General features: G+C 44.2%; 1 protein-coding gene across 30 annotated transcripts in view; it reads left to right on the top strand.

The window, feature by feature from the left end:
* DST (dystonin) overlaps positions 1 to 19,132 on the top strand; it is a 513,843-nt gene that overhangs the window by 477,223 nt on the left and 17,488 nt on the right. For all 30 annotated transcript variants that reach the window (XM_045163432.1, XM_045163439.1, XM_045163440.1 and 27 more), the window contains 10 exons: positions 468 to 623; positions 808 to 1,014; positions 3,907 to 4,026; positions 6,120 to 6,289; positions 7,736 to 7,895; positions 10,332 to 10,526; positions 10,980 to 11,108; positions 16,070 to 16,213; positions 16,893 to 17,081; positions 18,417 to 18,546. In XM_045163432.1, the coding sequence (XP_045019367.1) occupies positions 468 to 623; positions 808 to 1,014; positions 3,907 to 4,026; positions 6,120 to 6,289; positions 7,736 to 7,895; positions 10,332 to 10,526; positions 10,980 to 11,108; positions 16,070 to 16,213; positions 16,893 to 17,081; positions 18,417 to 18,546 (1,600 nt within the window). The remainder of the gene's footprint in view (positions 1 to 467; positions 624 to 807; positions 1,015 to 3,906; positions 4,027 to 6,119; positions 6,290 to 7,735; positions 7,896 to 10,331; positions 10,527 to 10,979; positions 11,109 to 16,069; positions 16,214 to 16,892; positions 17,082 to 18,416; positions 18,547 to 19,132) is intronic.

Below are 19,132 nucleotides of genomic sequence, written 5' to 3'. Positions count from 1 at the left end.
ATGAAATGAATTGTATATATAAAAATAAGCACTTATGCAACAGAAATCTTTGAGAGGGAATTAAAAATATTAATCATATAAAAATGATAGGCTTGGAATACTAGATCATGTGCCTTCACCAACAGAGCATAATGTATATATATTTCATAGTATTTTGACCCACAAAAATGAATTGTATGCATGTCAAATTTTCTTTTTCTACATTCTGTTTTGTAATTATGTTCTGTTGTGGATTGTTCCCAAACCATAATTTTAGTGTATATAAATTCTTTTTTACTTGCAGTGAGATGCTTCTCACTCTACTTGAAGGGGGTTAGCCAGTATTCAAAAACTGTCTGGGAGAGATGCAGAAATACACAGACTATGCAGAAATACAGCGTGGATGGAAAGGAGATCTGTCAGAGAGTGGTTACACTGGGGGAAAGCGCCTTGAATACCACAGAATGCTCAATAATCCGTCTTTGCAGGTTAAACTGGAAGAGGCTCTCACCTTGGCCATGGAGTTCCACAACTCCCTCCAGGACTTCATCAACTGGCTCACCCAGGCGGAGCAGACCCTCAACGTGGCTTCCCGGCCCAGCCTGATCTTGGACACTGTCTTGTTTCAAATCGATGAACACAAGGTAAGCTGCAGCCCTGATGTACGGCACTCACCTCTCAGACGTTTTTAGACATCAGGCTGTGTTAATGGGAAAAGCATACATTTGGTGGTTTGACTACTGTCTTTTGTCCTTTGAGACCAGATCATCATCCCAGAAGCATTTCAAGATCCATTTTTCCTTACCATGCTTTTTTTTTTTTGGAAAGGTCTTTGCCAATGAAGTCAATTCTCACCGAGAGCAGATCATAGAGCTGGACAAAACTGGAACCCACCTGAAATATTTCAGTCAGAAGCAAGATGTCGTTCTCATTAAGAATCTGCTTATCAGCGTACAGAGTCGCTGGGAGAAAGTGGTCCAGCGCTTAGTGGAGAGAGGAAGATCTTTGGATGAAGCAAGGAAGAGGGCCAAGCAGGTAAACCTCTGTAAAGATCCTCAGAACTCGGCAGTGACTCGGTTAGGTTATTAAATAGATGTTATGTTATTAAAGTCCTTTTATGGCAGGCTGTGCCTTGTGTAGCTGTCATGGCCTGGGGCCAAGGTGTTTATTTCCTACGAAGAGCGTGGCCTGAGTCTGGAGGATGACTTCACTTTCTGAGCTGGCAGCAGCCCCAAGCCCTGGGGATCAGTCTTGGAGGGACTGATCTTAGCTTGATCTCACTGATGGACCCTTATCATCAGGGCTTGAAAAGACTCTCCATAGTTCTGTTGTTCTATTTGTTTTCTTTGTCCTTCCAGCCTCCACTCAGAGTGAGGCAGTCTGTTAAACTGCTATGGCTGTGTAGCTCCAAAGCCAGGCTCTCTCCCCACGGGCCCCCACGCGGCTTTCTGAAGGCGTGCTCTGGGTCTGAGCTGCTACCAGGGTCCTCTTCTCCTCTCCCAGTCCGTGCACTTGTTGGCAAGCCTTCCTTTCTTCTCTGGTTGGATACCGCTCCATCCGACTTTGAAATGAACTGTTTGAATCTTGGGGGGGCTGGTTTTTTAATCTAAAGAATCTCACAAGGAGCTTTTCTTCCTTCCTTTATCTGTCATTAATATTCTGTTCTAGACTGAACGCTGAAAAGTACAGTGATACATTTCTGTACTCAAGGGAAGAAGAAAGATGCACCCCCCTGGCTTGGCATATAGCTTTGAGTTTTTACTAGGAACTTCTTGGAATAACATCTTTATCATGACTCTTTCTAACCCATTCATTTGCATTTGTCTGGCATTGGTGTTGGGCTTGGTTATTTGGGGAGTGAGGTTCAGTTGGGCAATGCAGTAGATGACCTGGGAGTCCAGTGTTGGAGCATTTCAAGCAGTCAGCATAACATGTTTAAAGGCTTGCAACATGACAAATTGAATTGTGATAGGATTATAGGCTGCGTGTCTCTTTTTGAGTGGGAAGTGTGGTGTGTTCCATGTTATAAGTGCGTCTCTGGAATGGAATCAGCCTGGATGTTTTTGTAGGACAACACTCAGGCCAGACCTGCCATGTCTCTCCCGCCTGTGCAGCTCCGTCGGCTGTACCGGACGCACTCTGAGTTAGGAACGTCTGATCACCAAAGCCTCTTGGATATCAGTTGCCAATCGGCCACTGTCTTCCACCTTTCTCTATTGAGTCTGTCTTATTTTCTCAATTTGTTCAGTTAAACATGTAAGGATACTGTTCTCCGTGCAGAAGGATGTTGTTTCTTCTATTTGAGTGACTTCAGAACAGTTTTGAGAGCAGAACCAGCCTCAGAACGTGTGCATTTATGTCCTCGTACTTACTGCTCGGTTGTTACAGGCTGTGCTGTCTGCAGATGGCCCAGCACCATCGTCAGCTGTTTATTTACTCTGGTATCTCAGGTTTGGCTCAGATCTTGGCTGCAGTTCTCTGACTTGGGCAATCTGTGTGGCTGTTCTGGCCTCTCTGTTTTCATTGCTGCGTTGATTACCCCTGGGGGAGGGGCCTGGGGAGAGAGCTCGAACGAGATGGTCTCCACTGGACCTTTGCCGCCTTGCCATTTTGTGCTGTCACTGAGCTTGTTGTCAGAAGTCTTTTTGTTATTTCACTGTTCATGTTCTTTGATAGAAAGCAGATTGTATTTTGATTGCTCAAGTTTTTGCTATGTTTCTGTTCCCTTGAGTTCCTTAGAAGAAATAATTTGTAACCAGTTTCCCAGTTTGGTATCCAGAAACAGTACCAGCTGAAATCAAATACTGGATCGGCCAAAAAGTCCATTCAAGCTTTTCCATACCATCGTATGGAAAAACCCAAACGAACTTTTTGGCCAACTCAGTGTATATAGCACCAGAATAGTTCAAGGTTGAAGACAGAATTCTGTTTTGCTAGAACTCAGGTACGGTGGGCACTCTTATATATAAAACCAACATGGGAGGCTCAGGCTTTGATGGGAGGGTTCAGACAGCAACAAGAAAGACACTGAACTGTCCTTGAATTAAATAGGAATGTAATGGCCCCTTTTTGTTAAAAATGAATGTACAAACTTTATCCTTTTTGTACCCCTCTCTTATCATAGGAATTAAACACCTGAGAAGTAAACCCAGATCTGTCAGGAGACAACAGCAGAAGCCTACATTATTGTTTTTTATTATTTTATTGAAGTATAGTTGATTTACAATGTTGTGGTTAATTTCTGCTGTGCAGCAGAGTGACTCAGTTATGCAAATATATATTCTTTTTCATTATGGATTATCACAGGATATTGAACAGAGTTCCCTGTGCTGTACAGCAGAACCTTATTGTTTATCCATCCCATATGTAACAGTTTGCATCTGCTAATCCCAGTCTCGCCAATTCTTCCCTTCCTCGCCCTCCCCCTCAGCAGCCACAAGTCTGTTCTCTGTCTGTGAATCTGTTTTGTTTTGTAGAATGTTCATTTGTGTCATATCTTAGATTCCAATCAGAACAGCATTCAGAAAGCCAAATGAAAAAAAAAAATGAAAGCAATATGAGAGACCTATGGGATAACATAAAGCATGCCGGTCTATACTTAGGTTAGTTATTAAGCAAAAGAAGTGGTGGGGGGGGGGTGTTCTGCCTGATTTCCCTGCCTGCCCCAAGCCCTACTTCTGTTTCTGTTAAGGCTGACTGTGTTTGAATGAGTTGTAACAAAGTGACCATGGGGCGTGACCACAGAAGCATTAACAAGATGTTTTGCAATCTGCTGATGAAAATATTCTTTCTCCTCCTTCTTCAGGGAAAACTTTGAATAAATAATTTCTTACATTTCTGTTACTATTAGTTTCTGTTTAAAAATGTATTCGATTTCAAATCTAGTGAGTGTGCCCGACTGGACAAAGATGTGAATTTCTTTTACAGTTCCATGACGCTTGGAGTAAGCTTATGGAGTGGCTGGAAGAGTCAGAAAAGTCTCTGGATTCTGAACTGGAAATTGCCAACGACCCAGACAAAATCAAAACGCAACTGGCACAGCATAAGGTGGGTGGGCAGCTAAAGGAAGCACGTTGTGTCATTGTACGTCTCAAGGTCACTTTGAAATTCTTATCTGACTGTGTGTTTATTCATCACAAGAGAAGAAAGGCTGTCCAGTGTGGACTCATACTAAATTTAAAACCACTTGCCCTTCATGTTGGTCAAAGGGCAGTAGTATCTTTATTTCTCCAAGAATCATTCCATTATGATTCCAGGATTAACTGTTTAAAAGAAAACACAAAAGATTAAAACCGGACCTTCTTTTACTATCTAAAATAATACATGAAGGATTTCCAGAGGTTGAACATTAGTACCTCAGTTTATCACAACTGCCTTGTCTTGTCATTTCTTTCATAGCCATGCAGAAGATAATTGTGTACTGAAAAGAATGTAGGTTTTGCCATATAGATTGCTTTAAACAGTGCAGTGGGGAAAATTGGTTGCCTCATCCTAAATTGGTATTATTGGGAATGTGTATGAAATTTCACCCCTGTCCTTAAAGAGGCATGGTCACCGGCTTCCCTGTGCAGATAAGAAGATATGGAGACACTGGTTTTTTGTATTTTCTAACGTATATAGTCCAATCACATGCCATTCAAAGACCATTTCCCCATTCTCCCCAGCACTTTTAAATTTGGGTCTTTCTATATATTACTCTGTTTGTAACGTGATCATCAGCCCTCAGGATGAGGATGTGTGTTGAAGGAGCATGTTCCTTCAACAGGTTTGTAATTTTAGGTTTTACATGTAAATCATTGCTTGGAACATGATAATTTTTAAAAGGCTGTGAGAAATTGGTTGATGTGAGTTTTATCGTCATCATGAAGTTCTAGCCATCGTGTTTATCCAGGCTGGTGGCTCCATTCATGGGTGTTGCTGACTGCAGGGGTCAGGATGCTGGGGTCATGGGGGCCCTTTCTTTGGCTGGATGAGGGGTCGCGAGTGGCTTGTCCTGCTGGCCCCTCTGCGTCTTCCCAAGAGCTGCCCCTCCAGCACTGGCAGCCCAGAGACAGGGACCAGCACCCTCCCTGCCCTTCTCAGAGTAGACCAACCGCCTGATATGAACGTAAGCATAGACGTGGAATTATGAAGTCTGATGAAAGCACATTACATATTTAACATAGGAAGTCCTGGGCATACAAATGTGTGCAGAACCCTGTTAGATTCTCTTTTTCCTAGTATGACCTGTCATGGTCACCCTTTCTCTGAGATAAGGATATGAGGTACATTAAGCCAGTTTTAAAAGAAGTCTTTTCTCTTTATCATTTGGGTATGTTTAAAAATGTTGACTCTGTCCTGTATTCAGCTATAACATTTGTTATGTATCTGCTGTGTGAGGAGATAAACACACATGTCAGTACCATGATTCTAAATCTAGCATTCTATTGTGAATAACAGGAAAAAATAATAATAACAGAAAACAAACTACAAAAATAGATAGTGGAATGAGTACATGAGTGTGTGCTAAGCTGCTTCAGTCATGTCTGACTCTGTGCGACCCCATGGACTGTAGTCTGCCAGGCCCCTTTGTCCATGGGATTCTCCAGGCCTGAATACGGGGATGGGTTGCCACTTCCTTCTCCAGGGGACCTTCCTGACTCAGGGGTAGAAGCTGGTCTCTTACGCTGCCTGCACTGGCAGGCAGGTTCTTTACCGCTAGTGCCACCTGGCAAACTTATTGCCAAGAATGAAGTCATTCTGGACTTTCATAATTGCTCAGAGTATTAGCTACCTTTTCCTCTCCAAACTGTCTTGGATCTCTCGGAAGTTTATTAGCAATTCCATTTTATCATCACTGTTTATATTGTTTGCAGTTTATGTCTACATGAGATTCAGGATTGGTTTTGCTTGGAACCTGTTCTTGTGGTAATGGTAGGTGCTCTGAAAGACACTTGGATTCTGCAAAAAGTGAATCCTTCCGTTTGAAAGTGTAAAGACTCTGCTCTCCCCTGGCGTGTTCCCGTGTTGTGCACACTGCAGCGCCTGACTCAACGATGGCGCGTGTCTCCGCTTATTTGTCCAGGGTTTTTCACTGTCTCTTACCCATTTGTGGATTGGTCCCGAGTAGACACAGCGTTGTTTTCTTGTTGAACACGTAGGAGTTTCAGAAATCCCTCGGAGCCAAGCATTCTGTGTACGACACCACCAGTAGGACCGGGCGTTCCCTGAAGGAGAAGACCACCCTGGCTGACGACAACCTGAAGCTGGACGACATGCTGAGTGAGCTCCGGGACAAGTGGGACACCATCTGCGGGAAGTCGGTGGAGAGGTGAGACGCTCCCGATGGCGGCCGCTCGCCGTGCTGGACCCCGGCAGACTCCAGGCCTGGTGCCTTGCAGGGAGGGCTGGGGCCCCTGAGTACGTGCCTCCTGTGCCTGGAGAGCATCTGCTCACCCTGGAGGCTTTGCTGTCCATTACTGTTTGTCTCTAAGGGCTCAGTTCATTCAAAATGACCTCCCCCTCTGCGCCTCCCACCGCCCCTGCCATGGGACTGGCCCCAGGTCTGCCGTTGTCCTCCTCACACCCATCCCCACATCCCAGCAGACCTGTGTGCTTAGAGCAGAGTGGGTTCTTGGGGCCCCCCTGCCCATAGCCTTAGGGACCAGCTCTCGAGTGTGGACCAGGACACGGGCTCCTCACTGCACTCAGCAGCGTCCTCCCAGCCTGGCCCCACCACCCCTTCCTGTCTCCTGCCTCCTCTTCCTCACGTATCAACCAGGAAAACCCAAAGCTTCGAATAATTTTTAAGTACCTGAGAAAGTAAACTAGTGGTAGCAGAGTTTGTGCCCACACGTGTGCTTGGTCGCTTAGTTGTGTCCGACTCTGTGCGACCCCGTGGACTGCAGCCCAGCAGGCTCCTCTGTCCATGGATTCTCCAGGCACCAGTGCTGGTGTGGGCTGCCGTTTCCTCCTCTCGGGGATCTTCCCGAGCCAGGGATCACTTCTGCGCCTCTTGTGTCTCCTGCATTGGCAGCCAGGTTCATGTTGCTCAAGTTCAAAGCTCAATGTTCAAGTTTCTCATCCAGAGTTAGTCTAATTGCTTTTGTCAGTGTCAAAATTAAACAGCATATTATATATTTCACTCTAAGGAGCTTCATCATGTTTTTATGGTTACTTTTTAAAAAAATCTTTAAAATCGTCTCCAGTCTCAGAAGGTTACAGCTTTTTGCAATGTCCTCTAAATGATTTCACAGCAGTTTGTAAGGCATTCTTGCAGAGACAGAAAGGCCCAGCGATGAACAGACGCCTGAGTGGCAGGCGTTAGCGGTGGGGGCACGGTGACTGCAGAGCCAGCCTGAGGGGCTTTGGGGTGATAGACTGTGTCCTGATTGCAATGACGTTACATGAATACAGACGTGTTAAAATCCATGGAACTGTACCTCTGCAGACTAAACGTACTGCATGACTCCTGAAAATGTACATTTTTTCATGGAAAAGGCATATTTTCATGACGAAAGCAAAGGGTCCGTGATTTCCAGAGGTGATGATGAGGGACATTTCCTGGAATAGATGCCATGTATTTAAGGGATAAAAAAGAAAATTTGAGAGAAATTTTGTTATTTTTTTAGGAAAGCAGAGAAACCGCAGTGAATCCTAGTATGCTCCTTTTTCTCTTGCGGTCTGCCCAGCCTTTGCAGAGGGATTTTAGATGTTCCGTTCTTAGAGGGTGGCTTTTTTGTTGCCCAGATTGATTGTTTTCCATTTTTCCTGCCAGACAAAACAAATTGGAGGAAGCCCTCTTATTCTCCGGGCAATTCACGGACGCCCTGCAGGCCCTCATTGACTGGCTCTACAGGGTCGAGCCCCAGCTGGCCGAGGACCAGCCTGTCCATGGAGACATCGATCTGGTGATGAATCTGATCGATAATCACAAGGTATGATTATCCGCGACATGTTATTTTATCTTGTCTGATTATTCTGAATATAGAGGGAACTGTAATTACTTCATTGAGCCTTTTAAGATCTAGAGACTGTGTGTCATGCTGCGTCATAGTCTTTAATATTGAAATACGTACGCCTCTGAGCAGAATCAGGAAGTCCGCTTTAAAAGCCATGCAGGAAAATTGCTTTAGTATCAGTGAAATACTTTGGTTTTACATTTCCACATCTGAAACCTTGCTAGAATTTGGGAAGTGATTTCATTGTCTGCCACTTTAAAAGAGCATTATAAGAATGTTTTATTATCTTTAGTTAATGCATTTAAGTAATTGTGTGATGCAATTTAAAATCACGCATGTGGTGACCTGGAACTAGGTTGTTGCTGAAATACTACGTTGGTGACATGAGCTTCATCACAGATCGGCGTCTCTGTTTTCAGAAACTGTGTGAGCCTTGCCCCTGGACCTGTAGCAGTTCATTAGATAACCGTGTGAGCCATCAGGGATTTGATTACTACTTTAAGAAAATTGGTTTCCTTGCTATCTCCTGATATGTATGTTAAACTGTTGTAGAAGTCAGAGGTGATATTTGAGACTCCCACTGATACTGAGTGTGAGGTCTTCAATTAGGATCAAATGCTGTTAAAACTTAAAGAATCTTGAAAACAACATGAGGCCTGGTACTCTTGTAGGGTTGTTAAGCGCATGCACAGTTATAACACTCCACTTGAATTCATATATAATTCTCTATAATTTTGCAGTTCAGAAACTTTAGTTAATTTTAAATGTTCTCTTTACACCTTCCTAGTTATGCTGTTTTGATCTTATCTGTTAGTTGTAAAATAACTAGTGTTTTGCATATTTGTTTGCCTTTTTCTCATTCCACAATCACATTATATTCATAGAACGGAATTTGTTAGGTTTGAACATGAACAGGAATTAAGAGAATAGATGAAGAGCATCAATCAGGTCTACAAACATGTTAAAAGCTTTAAATTATGCTGCTTTGCCTGTACTGAGACAAATGTTTTGTGGGTGATTAATGCAGTCTTTCCCATCCCCTGGCACTCATTCAGTGAGTAATGAATAATGTAATGTTACTTTGTACATAAATGCCGTTTTTATAAGCTCACTGTCTAAATATTTACTCCCCTAGGCACTTGCCAGTTTTTTTATATACCAAAGGTCAACAAGAATGAATTAATCATTCAGCATTAGTAATACAATTGAAAGGCCCAATAAGAAGTTAACGTATGCAGAGTGCATTGGAAGGTCTACTCAGAACCGTTGGACTACTCCTATCACAAATGGAAGCATTAGAGCCTGTACCTTGGATGTGTGTGTGTGTGTGTGTGTGTGTGTGTGTTTATCTACGGGTACGCCTCATTTAACACTGTCAGTGTGAAGTCAGCAAAGAACTCATCACACTGTTTTTGGATTATTTTCAACGGGCTCGCTTTTGTGAATGATCCAAGTATCGGACTAGAAACTCATGGAGAGTCAAAAGGATAAAATGTGCTTGGTAGTGTTCATTTATGATGACTTTTTAGAAAAATAAGTTGATTTTAGTTTATAAAGGAAGATGGTTATTTGAAAGATCTGGTTGCAGACAGACTCTTAGGGTCAGAAATGGGTTCATTCTGTGGCCAAAGAAGTCATTTTAACCCCTGGCAAATCAGAGTTCACCAGAACTGGGCGAGAAAGAAGAATAAAAAGCTTTTCCTTCAAGGTAACAGATGAGGGGTGGAGCTTCTAAAACCTGTCCTCACGAGTTTAGTGCCCAGCGTGCTGTGAAAGATGCAACAGAGGATTGTTAGAGGGAAAAAGGCCGCGTGCCAGCCCCCGCGGGGCTCCCTGCCCTTCTCCTCGATTCAGTCTCTGAGGCGCGTTTGCTGGTGGAGAGCAGTCTGGTGGCCAGCACAGGGTGACGGAGTCCAGAGCAGCTGGAACACTCTCACAAAGAATCACAGAGACAGTCTGACGCATTTTGTTTTCTGAAGGTTGTTTTTTTGGCCTCACCATGTGCCACACGTTGGGATCTTAGTTCCCCAACCAGGGATCGAACCCTTGCCCCTGCAGTGGAAGCCCAAAGTCTTAGCCACTGGACTGCCAGGGAAGGCCTGAATTTGATGCATTGATGCATGGGATTGAAATAAAGAGGGTGCCCACCAGTATTTAAACCCAACATATCATTTAAGAAGGAACATTCACTCAGGAAGGCATTACAAGGTTGATCAAATTGATGTAAGCTCGGACTTGACAGGAGTAGTGTGACTTGTCTTATTTTCTGAAATTCTGCAGAAAACCCGAGTCGTTAAACCGTAGGTGTTGGAGAGCCGTGCATGATGTTAGGTGCACATGCCTGTTTCATATAGTATGTGTTACTGTTTGGGCTTGGTAATTAAAAGTTCGTTTTAACAAATTTGCTCCCAGGTCTTCCAGAAGGAGCTGGGGAAGAGGACCAGCAGTGTGCAGGCGCTGAAGCGCTCAGCCCGGGAGCTCATAGAGGGCAACCAGGATGACTCCTCGTGGGTCAGGGTCCAGGTGCAGGAGCTGAGTACACGCTGGGAGACCGTGTGCGCCCTGTCCATCTCCAAGCAGAGCCGCCTCGAGGCTGCCCTGCGCCAGGTAAAGTCCTGCGCTCACACCGCCAGCGGTGCCCCCCTTGTCTCGGCTGGGATACTCAAGGGAGGAAGTTCTTAGAGCATCCTTCCATACCTTCTCCCACGTACCATCTCCTCTTTGAAGAATTTCAGTGACTCACAGAGTGAGGTTTTCTAATCTTCCCATAAAACTGCTGGTGGAGCCTTTTTTCAGCAAAAACATTAAGATGGGCTGCCATTCCCTGCAAATCAGATAGTTAAAATGGTGAACTGTTCTTCCTACAGGCATTTCCAACACATTTTCCTACATATGTAAAATGCAGCACCATGTATCTTTCTCTTTTTCCTGGGAATCATGGATATAATGAATCAGTTTAAATGTAAGACTTTTTTTTTTTTTTTTTTCCATGGAGAGGAAGATTTGACTCTACTAACAAGCGTATTTGCAAATCTCTTTTGGGCACATGTGCACCCTTAGGCGGAGGAGTTCCACTCGGTGGTCCACGCCCTCCTGGAGTGGCTGGCGGAAGCCGAGCAGACGCTTCGTTTCCATGGTGTCCTCCCAGACGATGAAGATGCTCTCCGGACTCTCATCGACCAGCATAAAGTGAGTTACATGAATGCTCAGTAAAAAATAAGTGAGAAAGCCAAACAAAACAGAGAAAATGAATTCCTGATTGCAAATACCAGCTGCGTGAGTATCTTCCTTTCTGAGAAGTAGTGTAAGATTTGGTACGTTTTTAGAATTTATCTGTATCTTCCATCCTTACATAGGTATGTCCGCAGGCACCTACCCACATGGATGTGTGGCTGTCTTATTATGCCTTCTTCAGAGAAGGTGGATCTTGTAAGACTAGTTACTCAGAGGGGACCCTCCTATACCATTGGTGGGAGTGTGAGTTGGTGCAGCCACTATGGAGAGCAGTGTGGAGGTACCTCATAAAACTGAACACAGAGCCACCATATGATCCAGGAATCCTCCTCCTGGGCATATATCCAGACAAAACTGTAATTCAAAAAGACACATGCACCCCTATGTTCATAGCAGCACTATCCACAATAGCCAAGGCATGGAAGCAACCTAAATGTCCACCGACAAATGAATGGATAAAGACGATGTGGTACATAAATATATATACAGTGGAATGTTACTCAGCCATAAAGAAGAAGGAAATAATGCCATTATGCAGGAACATGGATGGACCGAGGAATTATCATACTAAATGAAGTCAGACAGAGAAAGACAAATATCATATGAAATCACTTATATGTGGAATCTAAAATATGATGCAAGTGAACTTACCTACAAAACAGTCTCATGGACATAGAGAACAGGCTTGTGGTTTCCGTGGAAAGGGGGAAGCTGGGAGGGGTGGATTGGACATTTATAGGATGGATGAACCGCAGGGTCCTGTTGTACAGTACAGGGAAGTATATTCAATATCCTGGGATAATCCATAATGGAAAAGAATATAGAAATATGTATCTGTATAGCTGAGTCACTTTGCTGTACAACAGAAATTAACACAACATTGTAAATCAAGTATACTTCACTATAAAAAATAAATTAAAAAATATAGTCACTCTTGTTTTTCTGTCTCCAGGAAGCACATTTTTTCTAGGGGGCTATGTGGCTCCTGAGCAAAATTGATCAATTTTGTTGCATTTAGATACACATTTGAAAGATGAAATGTCCTTTTCTGAGCAGTATAACATCTATAAAATTATGCCATTAGAATTGTAAATTAATAATTTTTACCTTTGTAAGAAAGACAAGTAGTTTAATAACTGGTCTTGAAATTTTATTTTTAAGCCTCTGCAATTCTGTTCTTAATCAAGAGCTACTTTAAATTCTTTTGCAAAGTAACTTATATTGCAACTTATAGATTAAAATGGTTTATGTAAGTAGACATACTATTAAATAACTAACCAAATAAAATTCTGACCGAAGTTTTCAGGTCAAGATTTTTCCTGTGATAATACATAGGACTCGCAAAACCCTTATGAGAATGGTCCAGAGAGCTCTTCAACAGATGATTTTCTAATCTTTGATTCTAAAAATGAGGAATTTGCAGTGCTAATAGTGTTATATTTTCCGCCTGGGATATAGTGTTCATTAATTGTCTTAAAATTAAGTATCATGAGGGTTTTTTCTGTTTTTTAATTGAAGTATAATTGATTTACAGTGTTGTATTAATTTTATAAATAAATATGTACATTGTATAATTTACATACATACACACACACACGTACATACAGTCTTTTTTACATTCTTTTGCATTATGGGTCATCCCCGGATACTGTATATAATTCCCTGTACTACACGATAGGACCTTGCTGTTTTTCATTCTATGTATAAAAGCTTGCCTTGGCTGACCTCAACTTCCCACTCCATCCCTCGCCCAGCCCCCTCCCTCTTGGCACCCGCAAGTCTGCTCTGTGTCCCTGGGTTTGTTTCTGTTTCATAAATAAGTTCTTTTGTGTCACAGTTGAGGTTCCCCATGTAAGTGGTATCGTGTGGTATTGGTCTTTCTCTGACTTCTCTTAGTATGATCATCTCTAGGTCCATCCACATCACTGCAGAGGGTATGATCTCATTCTTTGTCTGGCTGAGTGATGTTCCATTGAATATATGTGCCACATCTTCTTTGTTCCCCCATCTGTTGATGGACAGGATCTGTTGGTGGAATCTAGGTGGCTTCCTTGTCTTGGCTATTGTGAATATGCTGCTGTGAACACAGGGGTGCATGGGTCTTTGTGAATTAGAGTTTGGTCTGGATATATTCCCAGGAGTATGATTGCTGGATCATATGGTAATTCTATTTTTAGTTTCTGAAGATCTTCCATACTGTTCGCCATAGTGGCTACCAACTTATATTCCCACCAACAGTGTGGGAAGGTTCCCTTTTCCCCACACCCTCTCCAGAATTTGTCATTTGTAGACTTTTTAATGATGGCCATTCTAACCAGTGTGAGGTGGTACCTCATTGTAGTTTTGATTTGCATTTCTCTCATAATTAGTGATGTTGAGCATCTTTTCATGTGCCTGTTGCCTATTTCAATGTATTGATAGTATTAATGTCAGCATTTCATGTGAATTGTAAAGGATCTTTTTAATAACCATTGAGTAACCTTGTGTTTGTTGGAAACACATCAGTAATTCCAGTGTAGAACAGATGACATCATGTATGGTGACTGCTTATTTTCATCACTATACTCACTCTCTCAGTGATGGTTTGCCTACCCTGTAGCAATGAAATATTGCCATGTTATTCATAAAAGGGATGTGAGCTTGTATAACCTTATCTGGAGGAAGCAAATGCTGCATGCACTTTTTCAAGTTGAAGCTAGACGGTATAAGTAGGAAAATGACATCACGTTTGCCATCCTTGTTTGACTCCGTTCAGTATTATGAAGATCTGCTCTGTGTTACCATGTGCTGACCGTCAGCTGCGTTGGGCTCCGCTGACGTGCTGGGGTTTGGGTGTCAGAGTGTCTCCTGAAGCCCCGGGTACACAAGTGCCCTGCAGGACGACGCCCACTGTGGCGTCACCACCTTCACAGCGGGGCCAGGAAGCCCTCAGAAACACAGGGAGGCTGGCAGCCAGGCTGGGGTAGTGGTTTTAACAACAGATTCCTTTTAAATATTTTTAAATTAGCATACAGTTACATGCAGTATTACATCTATAACAATATTACAGTAACATTGTTCTTTCTTTTCCATTTCCTTTGTTTCCCTTCACACATTCACCAATAGAAGGCAAACAGAATCCTTAATTTCTTGGACTAGAGCCCTCTCGGTAGAATCCAGTTTCTAAATTGGCAGGGTTTCCCACATGACCACAAGCCACCAAGCAGCACTCAGACGGGCCTGGAGGAGCCCGGGATGCTGTGTTGGCTGGCACCTGGTCCACACCGTTCCATGGGGCCCAGTTTGCAGTGTGGGAGTGGTTAAGCGTGCATGATTGGGTCAGCTCCCCTCTGGAAGGGCACAGCTGCTCTTAACCTCTGCTTTTCTCTCTTCCTAGTAAAGTTTGTTTTCTTTCACCTTTAAATGAAAATTAAGATATTTTTAAAGTAGGTCCTGATATTTGAAAAGTGGGTCATTAGAGTCTGTGAGTCTGTTTCTGTGTTGTAAGTAAGTTCATTTGTTTATGATTACCAAGGGAAAGGGTGGGTGGAAGGATACACTAGGAGTCTCGGGTTAACATGTGCACACTCCTGTATATAAAGGAGGTACTCAACAAGGACCCACTGTACAGTCCAGGGCACTCCGCTCAGTACTCTGTAGCAACCTTTATGGGGAAAAAATGTGAAAAAGAATGGGTACGTGTATATATATAACTGAATCATTTTGCTGTGCACCTAAATCTAGCGCAGCGTTGTTAATCAACTGTACCCCAGTGTAAACTAAGTTACAGCAGGTCATGTTAGCGGAGTGACTGAGCCTTGACTCCCCCAGCATTTATTCAGCCACGGAGACACAGAATTGGATGAGACACTCTCTTGATCTTGTGCACCTTAACATCTAGTAGCTGTGCATGTAAATGGATTGTTTTATCAGAGCAAAATGCCAGCCTAGGACGCATCAGACAGCCACTCTGGAGGTTCGAAAGGAAAGGTCACTAGACATGCACGCCCGTGATTTGAGATGACCCCCTGGTTACTGGGCGTGGGTAACATCGGTGCCGTCCATCCCCTCCCACTCTTGTCAGGGCAGGAATCGTTCTTGGTGTGCAGTCCAGATAGATCAGAGGGGTCAGTGGGTGTTTGAAATTCAGTGCAGGGTTCGGGAGGCATGTCACATTTTTTAGGGCCAAGATTCTCATGTTTCAGCCCCGCTGTCTGAGTTCTGTGATCCATGAATCTACAGGTACATTTCTCATGGCCAAAAGTAAAGCATGTGAGATATTTGTAAGCAGGTTGGTTTGACTGCCTCCAGACCTGTTGAAGTTTGTGCATCCTGCCGAAGCTGAGGATGGCTCTCTTTACCGGACTTTGAGATGGGCACTTCTCCCAGAGCCCAGCCCTGTCAGACCACGTGCTCTAGCCTCTCGGGCCTGCTTCCCGCCTGGATGCTGGGGCTTCTCTGCTGCAGCCCAGACCTTCCCAGTTCCCGGCCAGCCCGCTCTCTTCCTTGGCACTCTTTGGATACACATTCCTGTCATTCCTGGCACAGTGAATGCTGCTTTAAACACTAACCCCCTTGTGTTATTTGCTAGAACATATTTTTTTTCAGTCCATATTGTTTCTGTCTCTGGTTTAGGCTCAGTCCCAATTCTCCTCTCTGTGAATATAATAATTATAATATATTCAAATTCAGGAGCGTGTTTTTTGTATCATGTGTTTGTAAAGCGTGAGATGGTATCCTGCAGTTGGATTTTGAGAGTGGGTTAGAAGATGCCTTTTCCGATTTCTGTTCCTCTCCTCTCTCAGTTCCTCGTCAGTGAACGATTTCCAGCTGTGAATAAATCGATTTAAGTTCTTGCTTGCTGGTTTAGCTCTGAGAGTCCAGTGGGCACTGCCTGAGTTTTGGTTTCAGCCTGCGCGCCTTTGTTTCTGCCGCAGGAGTTCATGAAGAGACTGGAGGAGAAGCGCGCCGCCCTCAACAAAGCCACCGGCATGGGGGACGCCATCCTCGCCATCTGCCACCCCGACTCCATCACCACCATTAAGCACTGGATAACCATCATCCGGGCCAGATTCGAAGAGGTGAGTGCGCCGCAGGCCGTGTGTAGGGCAGCGGGAGCTGTTGAGAGTCAAGGCGAGGGGCTGTGCACACTTGGGCAATTGATGATGCCTTTAAGGCTGTGGGAACCTGGAGGCTTGCACCCTTTGTGAGACCATTCCTCTGGGTATTACGTGTCTCTGCCACCCACTTTTCTTGAAGAAGTTACAGGCATTCTGCAGCTGTGTCCCTGAAACATTAAAAGACAAATACTTGGTTCACTGTAGAACTTTCTGTCCAACTCCACTTCATATCTGCAGAATAGGTTTTTCAGAACCATCTATGCTTATGGAAAGAATTGCACATGCAAGTGAATTCGTTTTGTATTTAAGATCTTAGCTATTTTTATTTCCACCCTGCACTCCGTGGAGTTAGCATGCATGATCCTTCAGGGGATGCTAGTTCGAACTTAAATTAGAAGGCAAGGGAAGCCTTTGTTATTGATGGTCATCTTCCCTTCTGAGGGTGACCAGTGTTGTAAAAGGTTCCCATATCCTGCACCAGCTGGGTCTCGGGACCATTGATGGAATCTTGAAAGACTGGAAGAGTTACGAGTCTAGCCCAGGGTGATCCTGATACACGTTTCAATTTTGTGTACTTAACACCTGTGAAATCATGCCCTATGATGGAAGGGAGTGGGAGCAAGGTCTGTTTGTCCATCAGGTGCTGGCCTGGGCAAAGCAGCACCAGAAGAGATTGGCCGGCGCCCTGGCTGGGCTCATCGCAAAGCAGGAGCTGCTGGAAGCCCTGCTGGCCTGGCTGCAGTGGGCCGAAACCACGCTGAGCGACAGGGACAAGGAGGTCATCCCCCAGGAGATCGAAGAGGTGAAAGCCCTCATCGCGGAGCACCAGGTAACAGACGTCACCCCAGCCCGCCTTCTCGGGCCTTCTCAGAAGAAGGCTGTGCTGCCTATTTCACTTCCTCAGCCCCTCCCCGCTGTGTCTGACTCCACCCCGGCCCTGGAGCTTCTCTCGCTTTGCTGGGGTCTCCTCCCCTTTTTGGACGCTCCTTCTCTTGGCCCCATCAGGGCACCCCCCTCGGATGGGTTCTCCCTGCCGGCCACCCCTGCTCCCTTAGCGGGCAGCTCTCCCTGCGTTTTGTCCCCAGGTCCACCCCTCCCCTCCTGCACCCCCATAGCCTCCTCACCTCTCTTGTTCACCTGTCCACGTTTGCATCTTCTACTGTCTGCTCTCAGCATCTCACAAGAAGCCTGCCAGTCCTTCAGACACATCTCATCTCAATGGGAGCATACGGTCTCACTCAAAAAAGTTTCAGGTTCGGAAATGATGGGCATCACACTGACCTACTGTTTGCTCACTCATTTCTTTAATATGCATTTATGAAGATCACTGAGTGTCAGATTACTTGGCTAAGCAATTAGCAGTGCGATCGTATTTTCATAGAAGTGTAAGATTTCAGTGCCTGTGCGGCCCTGAAGCGTCTCTGGCATCTGCAGTGTTAAAGTGATCAGCGTTCTGCAGTGTGATGGACATTCCGCAAATGTGCTTCTTCACTTTTCTCACTTTTGTCTGCTTCCTCCTTTTCCCATCGTTTTTACCAGTCTCTGCCTTTGCCACAGATTTCGTATACAGGGACACATGGTCAATCGTGATCATAAGCCCAAGGAGCTCAGACAAATGGCAAGATAGTCGGACCTTTTAAATATAAACTTGAGCCCGGAGGGCCCTCACTGGTGGAGCCCATTTATTAATAGGGATATTTGAGGTGTTTCCACATTTAATGTGAATGCTTTCTGTCACTGTATATCAAAGACATCTTAAACACTTCAGATATGTAGGTGAGATGTGTCCCTAGACAGCCCAGCTGACTCGTTGCTGAGCAAACAGATACTCACTTTGAGATTCTTCAGGGGGAGCCGGGACGCTTGGTCCTGGCTGCTCACAGACAGGTTGTGTTCTTCCTACAGCTGCTCCCAGGGTGGTCTTCAAACGAAAACAAATTGCTTTTGAAACACTGTACTTAGTACCTATAACACTTTGTAGTCTTTAGAAGCAAGTGCTGTGTTATAGTGGTTAGATTTTTTTTCCCCCTAGATAAAACACGCATTTTGTTCTTTTTCCAGAAATCGTAGTGTGGTCTTTTTATCCTCTCTCTTTTTAATTCATTTCTAAAGATAGCGTTCACTGATGAACTTGTATTTAGTTGATATCACTGCTTTCTTTCAGACCTTCATGGAGGAAATGACCAGAAAGCAGCCTGACGTGGACAAAGTCACCAAGACCTACAAGAGGAGGGCAACAGACCCTTCCTCCTTGCAGTCCCACATCCCAGTCTTGGAGAAGGGGCGAGCAGGACGTAAGCGGGGCCGTTTCTTTAAAATGAGGATGGTTATACAAGAAGTTAACTTCCTTTTATTTTGAGTTATGGTTTGACATTGGGACTTCTCTGGTGGCTCAGATGGTAAAGCGTCTGCCTACAATGTGGGAGACCCAGGTTCAATCCCCGGGTCAGGAACATCTCCTGGAGAAGGAAATGGCACCCCACTCCAGTACTCTTGCCTGGAAAATCCCATGGATGGAGGAGCCTGGTAGGTTACAGTCCATGGGGTCGTAGAGAGTCAGACACGACTGAGCGACTTCACTTTCCTCTCACTCTGACATTTTGGAGGCATAGGTGATTCTACACGAGCTCTCAATAACAAAAAGTTTTCTTGAAAGAAAACACAGGCTACGTATTATAGCAACTTATTTTAAAATAAAAAGGTAAATCCAGGTTTCTGTGTGTAACCTTATTTGCTTGAAGTATATCTTTAAGATTAGCCAGAAGAAATTAGAAAGATTTGCAACAAGAACAGAAATCATCACCTCCTTTGAAATGACTTGTTCTGCTTCTAGTATGTAAATAACCTTCAAGTGGAGTGGAATAGGAATGAACATGACCT

The sequence above is a fragment of the Bubalus bubalis genome, chromosome 2 (assembly GCF_019923935.1).
Source record: "Bubalus bubalis isolate 160015118507 breed Murrah chromosome 2, NDDB_SH_1, whole genome shotgun sequence".
NCBI classification, from domain to species: Eukaryota; Metazoa; Chordata; class Mammalia; order Artiodactyla; family Bovidae; genus Bubalus; species Bubalus bubalis.
This window is presented reverse-complemented; position numbering and strand designations above follow the sequence as displayed.